The 13,371-nt window shown below is 45.0% G+C and overlaps 1 protein-coding gene and 1 long non-coding RNA gene across 2 annotated transcripts; both read right to left on the bottom strand.

Annotated features, from left to right (window-relative positions):
• Positions 1-251: 251 nt before the first annotated feature.
• On the bottom strand, positions 252-6,185 carry LOC113622999 (uncharacterized). The gene is made up of 4 exons (XR_003433733.1): positions 6,034-6,185; positions 5,458-5,532; positions 813-936; positions 252-707 (listed from the first exon to the last, which is right to left on the bottom strand). It is a non-coding gene; the product is annotated as an uncharacterized LOC113622999 (long non-coding RNA).
• Positions 6,186-8,682: 2,497 nt separating this feature from the next.
• Positions 8,683-11,980, bottom strand: FOXG1 (forkhead box G1). Its single transcript, XM_027111741.1, has one exon. It carries the CDS (start codon positions 11,684-11,686, stop codon positions 10,232-10,234), a length of 1,455 nt encoding a protein of 484 aa, XP_026967542.1. The 5' UTR covers positions 11,687-11,980; the 3' UTR covers positions 8,683-10,231.
• Between the last annotated feature and the right edge of the window lie 1,391 nt (positions 11,981-13,371).

The following is a 13,371-nucleotide window of genomic DNA, read 5'->3' as shown; positions in this document are numbered from 1 at the left end:
TTTGCCTCTAGTGAGTTTCTGTGTGTGTGTGTGTGTGTGTGTGAGATTTATACAACACTGATCAGCAATGATGTGTGACCTATCAAAAAGAAATCTTCCGTCAGACTTTTTAGATTTGTTCTGATTTCTTCCTTGTTTTCTTTCTTTCGATTTGTTTTTGAGGCAGTGACACGACTACTTCTCTGATTCGCAAATGAGGTTTTGTTTGGCTCAGATTAATATTAAAGAAGATCACATACACGGTTGGAAAATATTGTTATTTTTCTTTAATGGAGAAAATTGGACTCCCGCGTGTCAGATCTGTGGTTTTCTGAAGGGCAATGGAAATGGTACTGACATCACTTTGCACTTTAACAATCGGATTTGGTCAGGGTACAAGTTGTTTGTTTAACCCGACAGCTCGGTGCACCCCGTCACACGCTTTGCACACTCATTAAAACGATTATTCACGACCTGTCGAGTGTTTTCGGGTTCATTCACAGGAAAGGCTTGGAGTGAGCGAGAGCAATTCAAGTCAACACTGTCCACTACCCTGATGCACGTGAAGACGAGCTGGTGCGTGCGTAAAAAGATGGAGGGAGGGGTGGGTGAGCATGCTTCGCTCTAAGTCCCAGTCCCGTTCATCTGCTGCTCCGGAATCTCAGTCTCTCAAGAATGCCGAGAGTGCTTGGTTCTAACGGGCCATATCGCTGTGTTAACTTAGAGGGCTTGGCACGGGACGGAAAAATAAAATAGACCAAATAAACTCAAAGCTGTCCCTCTGCTCCTCCTTTCAACCTTCTGCAAAGCTTAAGGAGCCGGAGCTCGCCCACCTTCTGCCTGCAGCCGCCTGACTGTCAGGCTCCACCTCTCATAGTGCGGATGCTGAGGATAAGTAGTTTCAGGAAAACTCGCCAGGATGAGGAGAGTAATTCCATTTCTCAAGGCCCTTTCGTTCTTAAGAAAGAATTCGGTTGATTTCCCTCTCTATATTCTTTGCAGATACAGGGGAGGGGGGAAACGTGGGAGATGAAGAATAGAACTGTTAACCGTATTTGGTAGATGAATTGCAAATTATTAGTGAAGAAAGATTCATCCTCCGAATTGCAATAAAAGACCTATAAAGCCAGAATTAAATAGCCCTCGATGAATTCAGCCACTTTTGTTTTTCTATTTCCAAATCATCTTTCAACATTTTGTAATGACAGTAAGAGAAGCACAAACACACATGCATCTCAATCTCCCACTATTGCCTTGTACATATAAAAGGCACACCCGTGGTCTTCAGTTGTTGTATTTGTTCAAAAGAATCCTGATGCCATAACATTCACATGTGAGCTGTTAGTTCAAGAGAAATGCCAATCTTCATAAGGTATAATCGTATATGTACACTTAATAATAGAATATATGAGTGTATATATGCATATAATATGTAGTGAAGAACCCTAGAATATCCTGTTCAGTATAAGTACCCCTGGCATAACTTAGAGGTAATAGATGTTTGAAAACATTGCCATTTCTATATTCAAAACCCGTTGCTCCTTGATTTTTCATAAGATAGCATTAGTAAACCCAATGGCCACCTTATTGTCATGAGGGTAACCTAGTCATGTTAACGGAAAAATATGCATTCATCAGTTTCATTCTATCATATCTAACATCATAAAGTCATGTTTTCCTAGTTTATTAAAACACGTAAGTACAATGTTTGAAGAGAAGAATGGAAGCTTTTGAGTAGCGCGAGATTTTAATCAGAGACAGGTTCCTAATTGCTAAAAAGCAAGTACAAATAAGTAATTTCATAAGCTCTTTGGATTACCACAATTCACTACCAAGTTTACATAAAATTCATCTGTCAAATGTGTTTCCTATATAAGCTCTTTCATTAAAACCAACCTGCGATAATAATCAAGAGGCAGATGCTGAAATATGTAAGTAAATAACTGAAAGTCTCTGCATAAATAAACACAAATCAATGCAGTAATAGACAACACTATCGATGCAGGAATGATCGATTTTAGTCTTCCAACCTGCAATCAGAGCTCCCAATGTATAATTAAAAGTATATTTTTCAACTCCACTACTACTACTACTACTACTACTACTACTACTACTACTACTACTACTACTACTGGAAATAAATAAATAGATAGATAGATAGATAGATAGATAAATAAGCCCAGCTGCCACTTCTACCTGATTCTACTTTATTTCTTCTAGAGTATTTTTGATGGGGTGGGAGGCGTACTCTACTTTTTCTAAGAAAGCTTTGCCAAACTTAAAACTACATCATTAATTATAAAAATTATAAAAGTATTAAATAATAAAATTACCACCTTATTCATGTTCTGAATTTTCAACCTTCATCATAGCCTCTAATTATTCAGCACATTTTAATGGGGGAAAAATACACAAAGTACTCATTATTTTTAAAGATTTTTTTCAACTACTATAGTACCTTTGGCTTTAAAGGTTCTTTGGGCCTTTTGTTAAAATAAATGAGAAAAAAATGTTATTTCCTCAATATACCCTGGAAGTTCTCATGCCTATGCCTGCATATGCAAGCAATCTGAAACAAGGAAGGAGGGAAAAGCATCTGCGTTATTCCAAAATTGTTTCATAAAGTGATTGCAAAACAAACAAGTGTCTGACTCAAAGAAATAAATATACTTTGGATTTCTAGAAATTCACATCTGAAACGTTTCAGATTTTGCTTAAAGTTAAATTTCCTTTTTGAGAATATTTATGGAGGGCAGAATTAATTTAGATTAGCAAGCACCGGTGTATGATGAGTTTAAGTATTTAGGTTCTGTAGAGTAATGAAAATATGGTGTTCATATTTTTTTCTTAATCAACAAAGATGCTTATTTACATTCATCCTTGAATTGGTGTGGTCCTTCTGAAGCACAGGCCTCTAAATTTTTTTTTTTATTTATGAAATTCAGCTTCTTTGAAAGTGATTTTTTTCTTACATATCACCAGCACATAAATATCAATTTTGATTATCTTTATATTATTATGTGACCAAGCATTCTCTTTGACTCCTCTCCTCTCCGTCCAGAGAAAAGAATTCAGGGGCAACCGGACCCGAAAGGAAAATATCATCAGTTATTGTTTAGGGCTAATTTAACAGATAATTTAACTTCAAACAACAATGATCAGGTCATTAAATTTCAGAGCAGTGAGAAAATGAAAGAACTGAGAGATAGCTCTCCCTAACCCCACTACAGTTTTTAGTCTTCCTGCTTAATCAACGGAATCAACAATGTCTTGTCATAGAGGTGGGGAGCAAGGTAGGTTTACACCTTAAATGCATTCTGATTCAAAGGATGAAATAATAAAAGGAGGAGAAAAGGGGGAATAAAACTAAGGAAAAAGGCCCTAATTCAGGGAGTGCTGGCTGTGTAGGAAAATTCAACCTAAATGGAAAATGAATGTCCCAAACATTCAGTCTGGCGAACACTCTCTTTCATTCGGACACTGATCTCCAAATCTTTGCAATGTGCAATGTGCCTTCCTCCCATGCAGCTTTTCCGAAAGGCCAAAGACAAGGGCACAGGCACACGCCACAGAAAGGACATGGGACATCTTATCTCCCCTCCCACTCTCACAAACATAATTTTGAGAGTTACTTGCTATTTTAAATGCCTTTTTCTGATCAAAAAAATTCTGGAATTTCTGCCTACCTCAAGTTTTGATAGAGGGCCAGGTGAGGATGGTGTTGAAGCATGGAAATTGTCCTATGCAGGATGTGGAAAGGGGCCGTCAGAAAAGGATGAGCTCTATTCTGTATGGTCCTTTCCTTCCTGTTGTCTTTCCAAGGCTGAAGATCATTGCCTGAGAAACCCACACACAGGCAGATTGCTCTGCCCACCTAACCCCCTGCCTCCCTTTCCCCAGCCCAGGAAAGGGTTGCCCTTTATAAAGGCCAGCTTTATAAAGTGTTGAGGGAATTCCTACCCCAAGGCTATCTCTTTTCCTCTAAGAATCCTTCAGCTTGGACCACAGGTTTGGGCAGAAAAGGAACATGGGGTAGAAAGCGAAATAGAAGAAGAGTAGAGATTGGAAAGGGAAAAAGATGTCTACTACAGAGAAACCAGTTCTATCAACTAGCAGATAAGTGCTGAGGTCTGAAACCACACCAGGTAAACAAAAAGAAACAACTTTCAGGGGGAAGAGGGCGGGTGGAGATGAGTGAAGAAGAAAGGAAAAAGGTGGGGAAGCGCGCCGGCCAAGCTTCTGGAGTCAATTTTCCTGGCATCAGCCAGTGTGAGCTACCAAAATCTTAAGCTCTGCTTGTCCTGGGCAAGAGCGCCCTCACCTTGCTGCTCTCTGCTCAGCGCCCGGCTCCCCCTCTGCGGGCATCTCGGCCGCAACGTCCCGGGAGCGCCTCTCCACCGCGGCCACCTCGCCGCTAGCGCCGCCGCGACTCGGCAGCCTAAGTCCCCTTTCTACACGATTCCAAAATCCGAGAAAACCACGCCGCCGGGTCCCTACCACGACGACTTCAAGTCCCGCCATCGTGCCCCTCTCCAACTTAAGCCTGAAGTCCCTGAGGTGTCGGAAAGTCTAACAGGAAACCGCGGCGGGGGCCCCAAACGCGCATCGGGCCGAACCAACCTATCTGTCTGGCGCGCTCGCAGCCCTCTCGGGACAGCCGGGCTCTGGAGCTTACACCGCCGTCTCGTAAGTGTGCATTAAGAATCAATTATTTGCCTGAGATCCCAAGGCCGGGAACTGGGATATTCCCAGCAGGGACGAAGTCAAGCCCAGAACGGAGCTCATTTCCCTACGCCTTCGAATAAGGGAAGAAGAGCCTCCAACCTCCGATCCGTGCCGCTCTCTACTTGGAGCAGCTCCGCTAAATCCCGCAGGGACCCTCGCCCGACCCAGGCCAAGGGGCTGGGGGCGGACGGCCAGCTCTGGGGAGGTTGGCAATGTTCGTGCGAAAATAGGGGAGGAGGGGCAGTCCACCAAAAAAGAAAAAAAGAAAAGAGAAGAAAAGAAAACTCTAGAATGAGGCAAGTCCTTGGCTCTGGAGCAAAGACCTTTGTCTCAAATAGGGAGAGCAAATACCTACGGGTTTGAACCCTAAGTCTCGTTAGTGTATTCTCGCAGTTTCTGTAAGACTAGGAAATCCTACTTCCACGAAATAAATTATTTTGCACTTTGGAACCTATTTCAGTTTCCCACTACCCCTGCTCCATATAAATTCATCTCCTTTCTTCTCCATCCCTTTTTGCCATATCTACATCCTATTTACTTAGGGATCCACCTTGACTTACTGCCGCCTTGGGAAAAAATCATGCATTCTTTCAGCTACTTCTGCTGATAGCGCGCCCTCTAAGAAAATTTTTCAAAAAAAAAGAGGCGTCTTTAGCTCTGGACCTGAAAGTCGCGGTTTAAGCCTTAGTCAAAAGGAGACTGTCGGGCACAGACCCCACCGCACCCCACCCACCGTAAAGCACTTTCACTTACCGATCTTGGGGTAAGAGCGCTCTCAGTCCTTAAGTCTTTTTTCCTCGGCATCCTTCGGGCAACCTCAGGCACAGTCTTGGATGGAGGGGGGAAAAAAAGCAGAAATCGGAAGGCAGAAAAGAGACTCAAAACATAACACTACCTCATCTATTCCCCTGAGCCACCTTGGCCTGCATCCTTGGGAAACGGTCCCGGTGAACTGACCGCTGGAGTGGGGAAAAGGTCGGTTTGGGGGCCGAAAACTAAGAGGTGGATTATTTTAACTACTCGTGGTTGGGGGGAGGGGAGACCCTGGAGGGAGGGTAGGGAAGGGGAAATGATTGGGATGAGAAAAGAAAGCCTTAAAAAAATTTTTTTTTAAAAAAGCACGCAAAAGAAAATCAAGCATGAAGTACTGTGAAAGATAGCGCCTTTGAACTCTTACAGGTTGGTAGCTCTTAGGAAGAATGCAGACGTGTGTATGCGCGAAAGGAGAATCTAGACGACCCCAATTCTTTCCATATCTCCAGGATCTGGCCTCGAGTAGGGGGGAAAATAAAAAAAAGAAGGGAGAATTTTAATTCCAGTTTCACCTACCCTGCTTGTTGGAATGGCTGCGCAGATTTTCATGTTGGAGAGTTCCATCTGTCTGGCAGAAGCTGGAGTGGTGTTGGGGGCAGGTTATCTGGTGAAGTGGGAATGTACAGGAACCCCGCCCTCTAGGCACGGTTACACAAGCCCAGCAACCCGTCCCAGCCAGTTCTAAAACCTCTAATGGTCTTCACCTTCACCCTTTGTTAGCCTGTTTCTCAAACAGGCGTTTAGTCCCAAACACAACCAGCCACTTTAGCTATTCATAAAGTTAATTTCTCAAAAGCAAAGTTATTTCAATGCATGCAAAGTCTTCAACGATGTTGTAGAAAACACACTTTTAAAAGACCACATTTATATATTTAGAGTTCTAAATATTTTGGGTTTATCCACCTACTTGGGTGAAATAACCACCAATTTACATATACATAATTAAATCACAACACTACAAGTCTCATTTTTTATCTCTCTACCCTCGATTTTATGCGAGTTATAGAAACCACATGAAATCTTCCACGACCATAAAGATATCTGTATTAAATCTTGTTAGTTCTGGACTTCATGTTCACTTGATTTCCAATTTTGAAAAAAGTGGAAGAAACATATTTGGAAGAATCCTTTCACTGCTCTAGCTTAAGTAAGTCGTTTTCTCAATGTTTTATAGATTAATAATTTGTATTAACTTGTATCAGACAAACTCAAATAAAATACTTTAAACCTGGAAATAAATTGTAATTTGGGATTTCAAGTTTTAAGTTGTGATCACTGAGCACTTTCAGTTCCAAATCTCAAAAAGAGCAAACTTCATCTCATTAAAAACAATTATAAGTATGAAAGAAGAAAAGCTTCAAAAAGTTTCAAAGTGTTTTTCTGGCATAAGCTAATTTTAACTGGCAAAGGTTGGGGAAAACAAATATCAACACAACATTACAACCAATTTGTTGCAAAAAAAAAAAAACCAATTAAATGCCAAGCTAGATTTCTGTGTTTTTGAAGACGATAACTTGAGGGATGATAGGATTGATTGAGATAAATGAAACGTTCACATTGGGCTTCAGGAGGCCTTCACACGGTTCTTTCTCTCTGTATATCCCCCTTCCTATCTAGTATGCGTATTAAACAAACTATTCTTACTTCTAATCACATCGTTATATATGTAACTCGGACATGTATCCAAGTAGAACTTTTCCACTCCAGTCCTTAGTTCCTAATGAATTCAAAGAAGTCAATTTTACTCCCAACCTCAAAACATTTTGCCATTGAAATTCTATTTCTCAATCATGCAACAAACAATCACAAGTAAGTATGGTTATTTAATATGGACAGAAAAAAATACTCAAGGGGGAAATCTTTCTTCTATATCTATGTCCCCTTACCTCAATATGAGTCCAACTCTCTTTTTAACTTTTGATAGTCAAAAGACTATATTTCTTTTGTCCCAGTATATTCTTATTCCACTAATAAAATCCATGGTAAAAGGGAACAATACACCATCACCTTTTTCAGTCTAAACACATGCTTGTGAGCTGTTTTGGATTACAAATGTGTAATGGGGATTTCCTTTGCCTAACCGTATTCACTTGGACTCTATTACTATTTTAAATATCAGCCATACATTTGGCTTCTAAAACAATTTATTTGTGGAATTTTCTTTCATGCTTCACTCTAAAGAATTGTTAAATTTCAAGAAACTTGGACCTCTGGTGAAACTGCTCTCATACGAAGAAAATAAAATTATGTCCAGTCTGCTTAAAGGAGATAATTAAACTAGCTGTCTCAGTCTATTTTGGTCCATTTCCCATTTGTGTATATTTGGTTCCAGCTCTTTTAATTTTTCCTGGCTCTTATCTGTCTTTCTTAGACCTCTCTCTCTCTCTCTCTCTCTCTCTCTCTCATTCATTCTTTCCTTTTGGTAGCAGGGGATTTTTTTTTTTTTTTTGGCTTTAAGATTCTCTTTCCCTTTCCTCCCTCTAGCTCTCTCTTCCTCTATCTCTCTATTCCACAGCCCACCCATCCCCATGTTCCAATATTAACTATTCTGTATTTCTATTTCAAATCTGTTTGAGTCAGCCTCCTTCTCTCCTAGGCTTTTTTTTTTTTCTCTCTTTTTCCTGACCAACTCTCTAAGTGTTTGCTGATAACATCTTGGGGACAGATTATTTTTCATTGGGCCCTTTGTAAGAAGTAGCCAGCTTATTGCATTACTGCAGAACACATTTCAGACTATACAATTGTAACAAACGAACAACTTGTCCTCCACGGACTCACCACAGGATCCAATTAGTTACTAAACCTTTTAGTTAGGTTTTCTAATTATTTTCTGGAGTCATAGCAATTGAACTGCTGAAACAATTCAAAAAAAAAGTTTTCATTTTGCTTCAGGTTTATATATATGCATATATATGCATGCATACGTATATTGCAAGTTAAAACAAAATTATGACTGTAAGCAAAAGGACAGATTTCTAGATAAAACTACACAGACATATTTAAAAGTGAATCAAATAAATACCTCTATGACGTAAAAATGAAAGAAAAGGAGAGAGGCATTTTACTTCTTCTGAACATCTAGAATTGTAAATTGTTATAAGTTAAAAATAAAATATAAACATTGATCTGCAAGTCATTACAACAGGTGATCACTTCAGCAAAATCTATATTGCAACTTCAGCACATCTTTATTAGAACTCTTTCATTGTGGGTAAACAGCCACAAAAATAAATGCTGACTTAGAAAGTATAAATACAAATATTTAAACAAAAATATTTGCAGCATTCATAGCGCAAATTGTACCTGAACTGAAGGGCTCTGTGTGTCTATATATATATATATATTACATATGTGTGCATTATATTCACTTCTATCTAACCATATACATATATTTATTTATAATTTGCCAAGTGCTATAAACAAGATACCTGAAACAAAATATATAAAAAGCATTCTATCAACTGATTTGAAAATAAACACAAGGTAAATAGCTATGCACATAAAATAATCTCTTTTTGCTGTATATCTACAGAAACTTAAAGATATCAGCTGAAAAGCCTATATTTTGTTTAAAGCTAGCGTTTATTAAATAGCCTGCTCCTTGTAAAATTTGACTCCACAATGGAAAAAAATATTATTTTCATTTTAAAAGTCTTAGTTCAAATGAAAGGAGCAGTTCAAATTTTAGTTGGCTGAAAAAGCCTTTGAATTCCCTAGAACTTTTAATGGTCTTTCAAAAATTAGCTCTACTTAATAAAAGAGACAAAAGTATCAAGATATATATGAATTTAGCCTATTTTTTTATTTCTGTGTGTTCATAGTAAACATTTTTGTAAGTGACAAACACGGGCATATGACCACAGTATCACAATCAAGAAATTTTAAGACAACATTAACAATCACTCAAATTTATGCGGCATCTGCGCAACACAGGTTACATATTTGCAAGGTTTACCTATAAGTACAATAGGTATTAACATTTCACTACATTTAGAAAAAATAAAAGTGACCTGTTAGTGACCACATACATCAAAATATACACAACACAAACTGAAGGCAATCATTAATTTTGTCCCCTTCCGATTCTCTGATTCATTTGAATAGGCAGTGCTGCCAACTGAAACAACTTTCTTTTTTTTTTTCTTTTTTTTTTTAATACTTAGTATACCAAGTGCATTTTCTAGAACCCAATCTTTGGTCTAAAAGTAAACAAAAGAAAAAAAAAGGTTTTTTTAAAGAAAAAACAAAACAATAAATGGCCAAAATAATTTCTTGGGTACCTTTACTACGAATGCTTCTTAAATACAAATTACAGTTTAACATTTTTAAACTCTCCCCATAATTTAGGTTGTTCTCAATGTCTGCATCCACCATAAAGATCCATGATAATTTATAATACTGCACACATGGAAATCTGGCGGCTCTTAAGGACAGACTTGTCAGGTTTGAATGAAATGGCAAAGCAGTCACTATTTAGATACACATTCTACTATAATTTTGACTTCCAAACCTTATATTCTACAATGTATTCTCCCCACATTGCACCTCGCTGACACTCCACACCTTGTTAGAATAATAAACAACCCTAAGACTGAACAAACGTACAGAAATGCGGGGGGGGGGCTTAATAAAAAATACCTGGACTTATTTTGTAATTATCATTTACAATGCAAATGTGTGTAAAACGTTCACTTACAGTCTGGTCCCAGGGATGTTAATGTATTAAAGGGTTGGAAGAAGACCCCTGATTTTGATGTGTGAAATAATCAGACAGTCCCCCGGACAGTCCCGTCGTGAAACTTGGCAAAGAGGGTCTTAAAGACTCACAGGGCAGGGTCGAGGGGGCCTGCGGAGACGTGGACGATGACGCGGCCCGGGCGCTCATGGACGTGCTGCTCTGCGAAGTCATTGACGGGTGCGGGACGTGGGGGAAAAAGTAACTGGTCTGGCCCGCGAGCAGGTTGACCGAGCAGGGGTTGAGGGAGTAGGTCCCGGAGCAGGGCACCGACAGGCCGCAGGGCACCGAGGCGGCGAGCGCGGCGGCCGTGAGGTGGTGCGTGGCGTACGGGATTTCCCCGTTGACCAGACGGTCCACGCTCAGGCCGTTGGCTGTGGAGAAGGAGTGGTTGTTACCCAGCGAGTTCTGAGTCAACACGGAGCTGTAGGGCATGGGGTGGCTGGGGTAGGCCGACGTGGTGCCGTTGTAACTCAAAGTGCTGCTGGCGCGGGGGTGGTGCAGGGACAGGAAGGGCGACATGGGCCAGTAGAGGGAGCCGGCGCGGTCCATGAAGGTGAGGCCGGTGGAGGTGAGGCGCGCCCCGCGCTTGAAGGCCAGCTTGGCCCGCGACGTGGTGGAGCGGCGCCGCAGCTTGCCCGTGGTGCCGCCGATGAACACGTCGTCGCTCGAGGGGTCCAGCATCCAGTAGTTGCCCTTGCCCGGGTCGTCATAGTGGCGCGGCACCTTCACGAAGCACTTGTTGAGGGACAGGTTGTGGCGAATGGAGTTCTGCCAGCCCTGCTTGTTCTCGCGGTAGTAAGGGAAGTTCTTCATGATAAACTCGTAGATGCCATTGAGCGTGAGCCGCTTCTCGGGGCTCTGCCGGATGGCCATCATGATGAGCGCGTTGTAGCTGAACGGCGGCTTCTCGTACTTGCCGTTCTTCTTCTCGCCCTCCTTGCCCCCCTCCCCGTCCTTGCCGCCCTCGCCCGCCCCCTTCTTCTCCTCCCCCCCGGCGCCGGCGCCCTTCTCTTTCTCGTCCGGCCCGACGGGCGCCAGCTCCCCGGGCCCGCCGCCCGGCTCGCCCTTGCCGCCCAGCCCGTCCGCTTTGGCCCCGTCCAGCGCGGCGGCCGGGGGCGGCGGCGGCGGCGGCGGCGGGAGCAGCAGCTGCTGGGGGCCCTTGTCGTCGTCGGCGGCCGGGGCGCCCCGTGCAGGGGGCGGCGGCGGCGGCGGTTGCTGCTGTGGCGGCGGCGGCGGCGGTTGCGGGGCGGGCGGCGGCGGGTGGTGGTGGTGGTGGTGGTGGTGGTGGTGGTGCTGGGGGTGGTGGCTGTTGTGGTGGCCGTGGCTCGCGTGGTGGTTGTCGTTCTGGACCGCCTCTGGCACCAGGCTGTTGATGCTGAACGAGGACTTGGGGATCATTTTCACCTCTTTCCTATCTCCCATGTCCAGCATCACCCAGTCGTCGGGGGGAAACGGCGGCGGCGGCGGCGCGGGAGCGGGGCAGCGGAGCGGCGGGCGGCGGCGACCGTTGGGTGCCGAGCGGGGCGCGGGCTGCGCGGGCGGCGGCGGCGGCGGCACTGAGCGCTTCGGCAGCAGCGCAGTTGGACCGCAGGCTCCGGCGCTGGCAAGTCATGTAGCAAGAGCAGCAACCACCCCTCAGGAATTAGAAGAAAAAAAAAAGGGGGGAAAGAAAAAAAGAAAGAGAGAGAAAAAAAGAAACAACCACCGCCCCGGGGGTGAAGCTCCCTCGCTCCCAACTCTACTTCTTGGTCTCCCCCCCCACCCCCCGCTCCCCCCCCCTGCTGCTTCCTCCTCCTCCTCCTCCTCCTCCTCCTCCTCCTCTCGCAGCAGCAGTCACAGCAGCAGCAGCAGCAGCAGCAGCCCAAAGGGGGGGAGAGCCGGGCGGCGGGCGGGCGCGTCCCGGAGCGGCCGCGGCGAGGATGGGGAGACAGCGATCGAGGCGGCTATAGCCACAATTAATTTTCCGAGCTACAGGCGCACACTAGGGCTGTAAAAAAATTTTTGGTTTAACCTTTCCTGCCGCTGGGCCAATCAGAGCCGGCGGCGTGCGGGAGCGTCTCTCCTGCCGTCGACCAATCGGCGGGTCCGGACCCACCCACCCCCGCCCCACCCCGCCCCACCCCGCCCCGCCCTCCGGCTCCCGCCCCCTCGGGCGCTCGCCTCCCCCTCTCCGCGGGCCTCGGCCTCGCGGCCGCGCGGAGCCGCGTAGGGATACGCCGGTGGGAGCACGCTGCGCCGCGGCCCTTCTCTGCGCCCCCTCCACCCGTTCTACCCCGCGGGTCTGTTCAACCGAAATCCCCCTCTTAGGGCAAATATCTCACATTTCCGGCTTCCTTTTCATGTAGTGGGTCATTTTCGTTTGAGCGTCAATATTTGTCCTTATTGATTAAAGTTTGTATCCAATTTTATGTTTAAAAGCGGGGGCGGTGGCGGCGGCGGCGGTGGTGGAGAGAAGAGTGGGAGTGCAGGGAGAGGATGCAGGGAGAGGGCAGGAAATGGAGGAGGGAGAGGCGAGGCACTACTTTCCCGAGTCGGCCTTGCAGGCCCGGGTCCGGCATTTCGGAGCCCGTAGGAAAACTGTGCCCCTCGTAGGTAACACTCCTCCGAGGTTTCGGAGGGTTGGGGAGGGAAGGCCCACCTCTGGCGTGGGAGGGAGGTCTCCTATACCTTGGGGGAGGAGGGTCCGGCAGAGGTTTGGAAATGAAGGGATAAGGAGGAGGAAGTGGGCTGGCGAGCGCGGGGCCAAACAGGGTTACTTACTCGGTTCCTGCGGCTCGGGCGGCGGCGAGCTCGGGCGCCGCCGGGAAGCCAGGCCTGGGGCTCCCGGCGCTGCGGCGGCGGGCGAGGGCGGCTCAGTGGTGGGCGCGTTTGATGGCTTTCCGAAATGAGGGGTGCTCAGAGAGAAAACAATACCAAACAATCTCGAAATAAACCAGGTAACACATGCTCTCTATGTGCGTCTCTTCCCCTTCTCTCCCGCTCCAGACCTTCGCTCACGCTCTGGGTGACTCGGTGCCGTTTTCTCCTCGCCGCTCCAGCTTCTCCTCAGTTTCTAATCCGAATTGGAAGCGAGTAGCCGCGAGCTATCACCCTGGAAATGTTTTCATTTTGCTTGT

This window comes from Aethalodelphis obliquidens, unplaced genomic scaffold (assembly GCF_003676395.1).
Source record: "Aethalodelphis obliquidens isolate GAN/ISIS:26980383/991018 unplaced genomic scaffold, ASM367639v1 scaffold10, whole genome shotgun sequence".
NCBI lineage: Eukaryota > Metazoa > Chordata > Mammalia > Artiodactyla > Delphinidae > Aethalodelphis > Aethalodelphis obliquidens.
This window is presented reverse-complemented; position numbering and strand designations above follow the sequence as displayed.

What these genes read in the sequence shown, in the direction of transcription:
- FOXG1 (XM_027111741.1), bottom strand. Translation starts at nt 11,686, where the DNA reads ATGCTGGACATGGGAGATAGGAAAGAGGTGAAAATGATCCCCAAGTCC.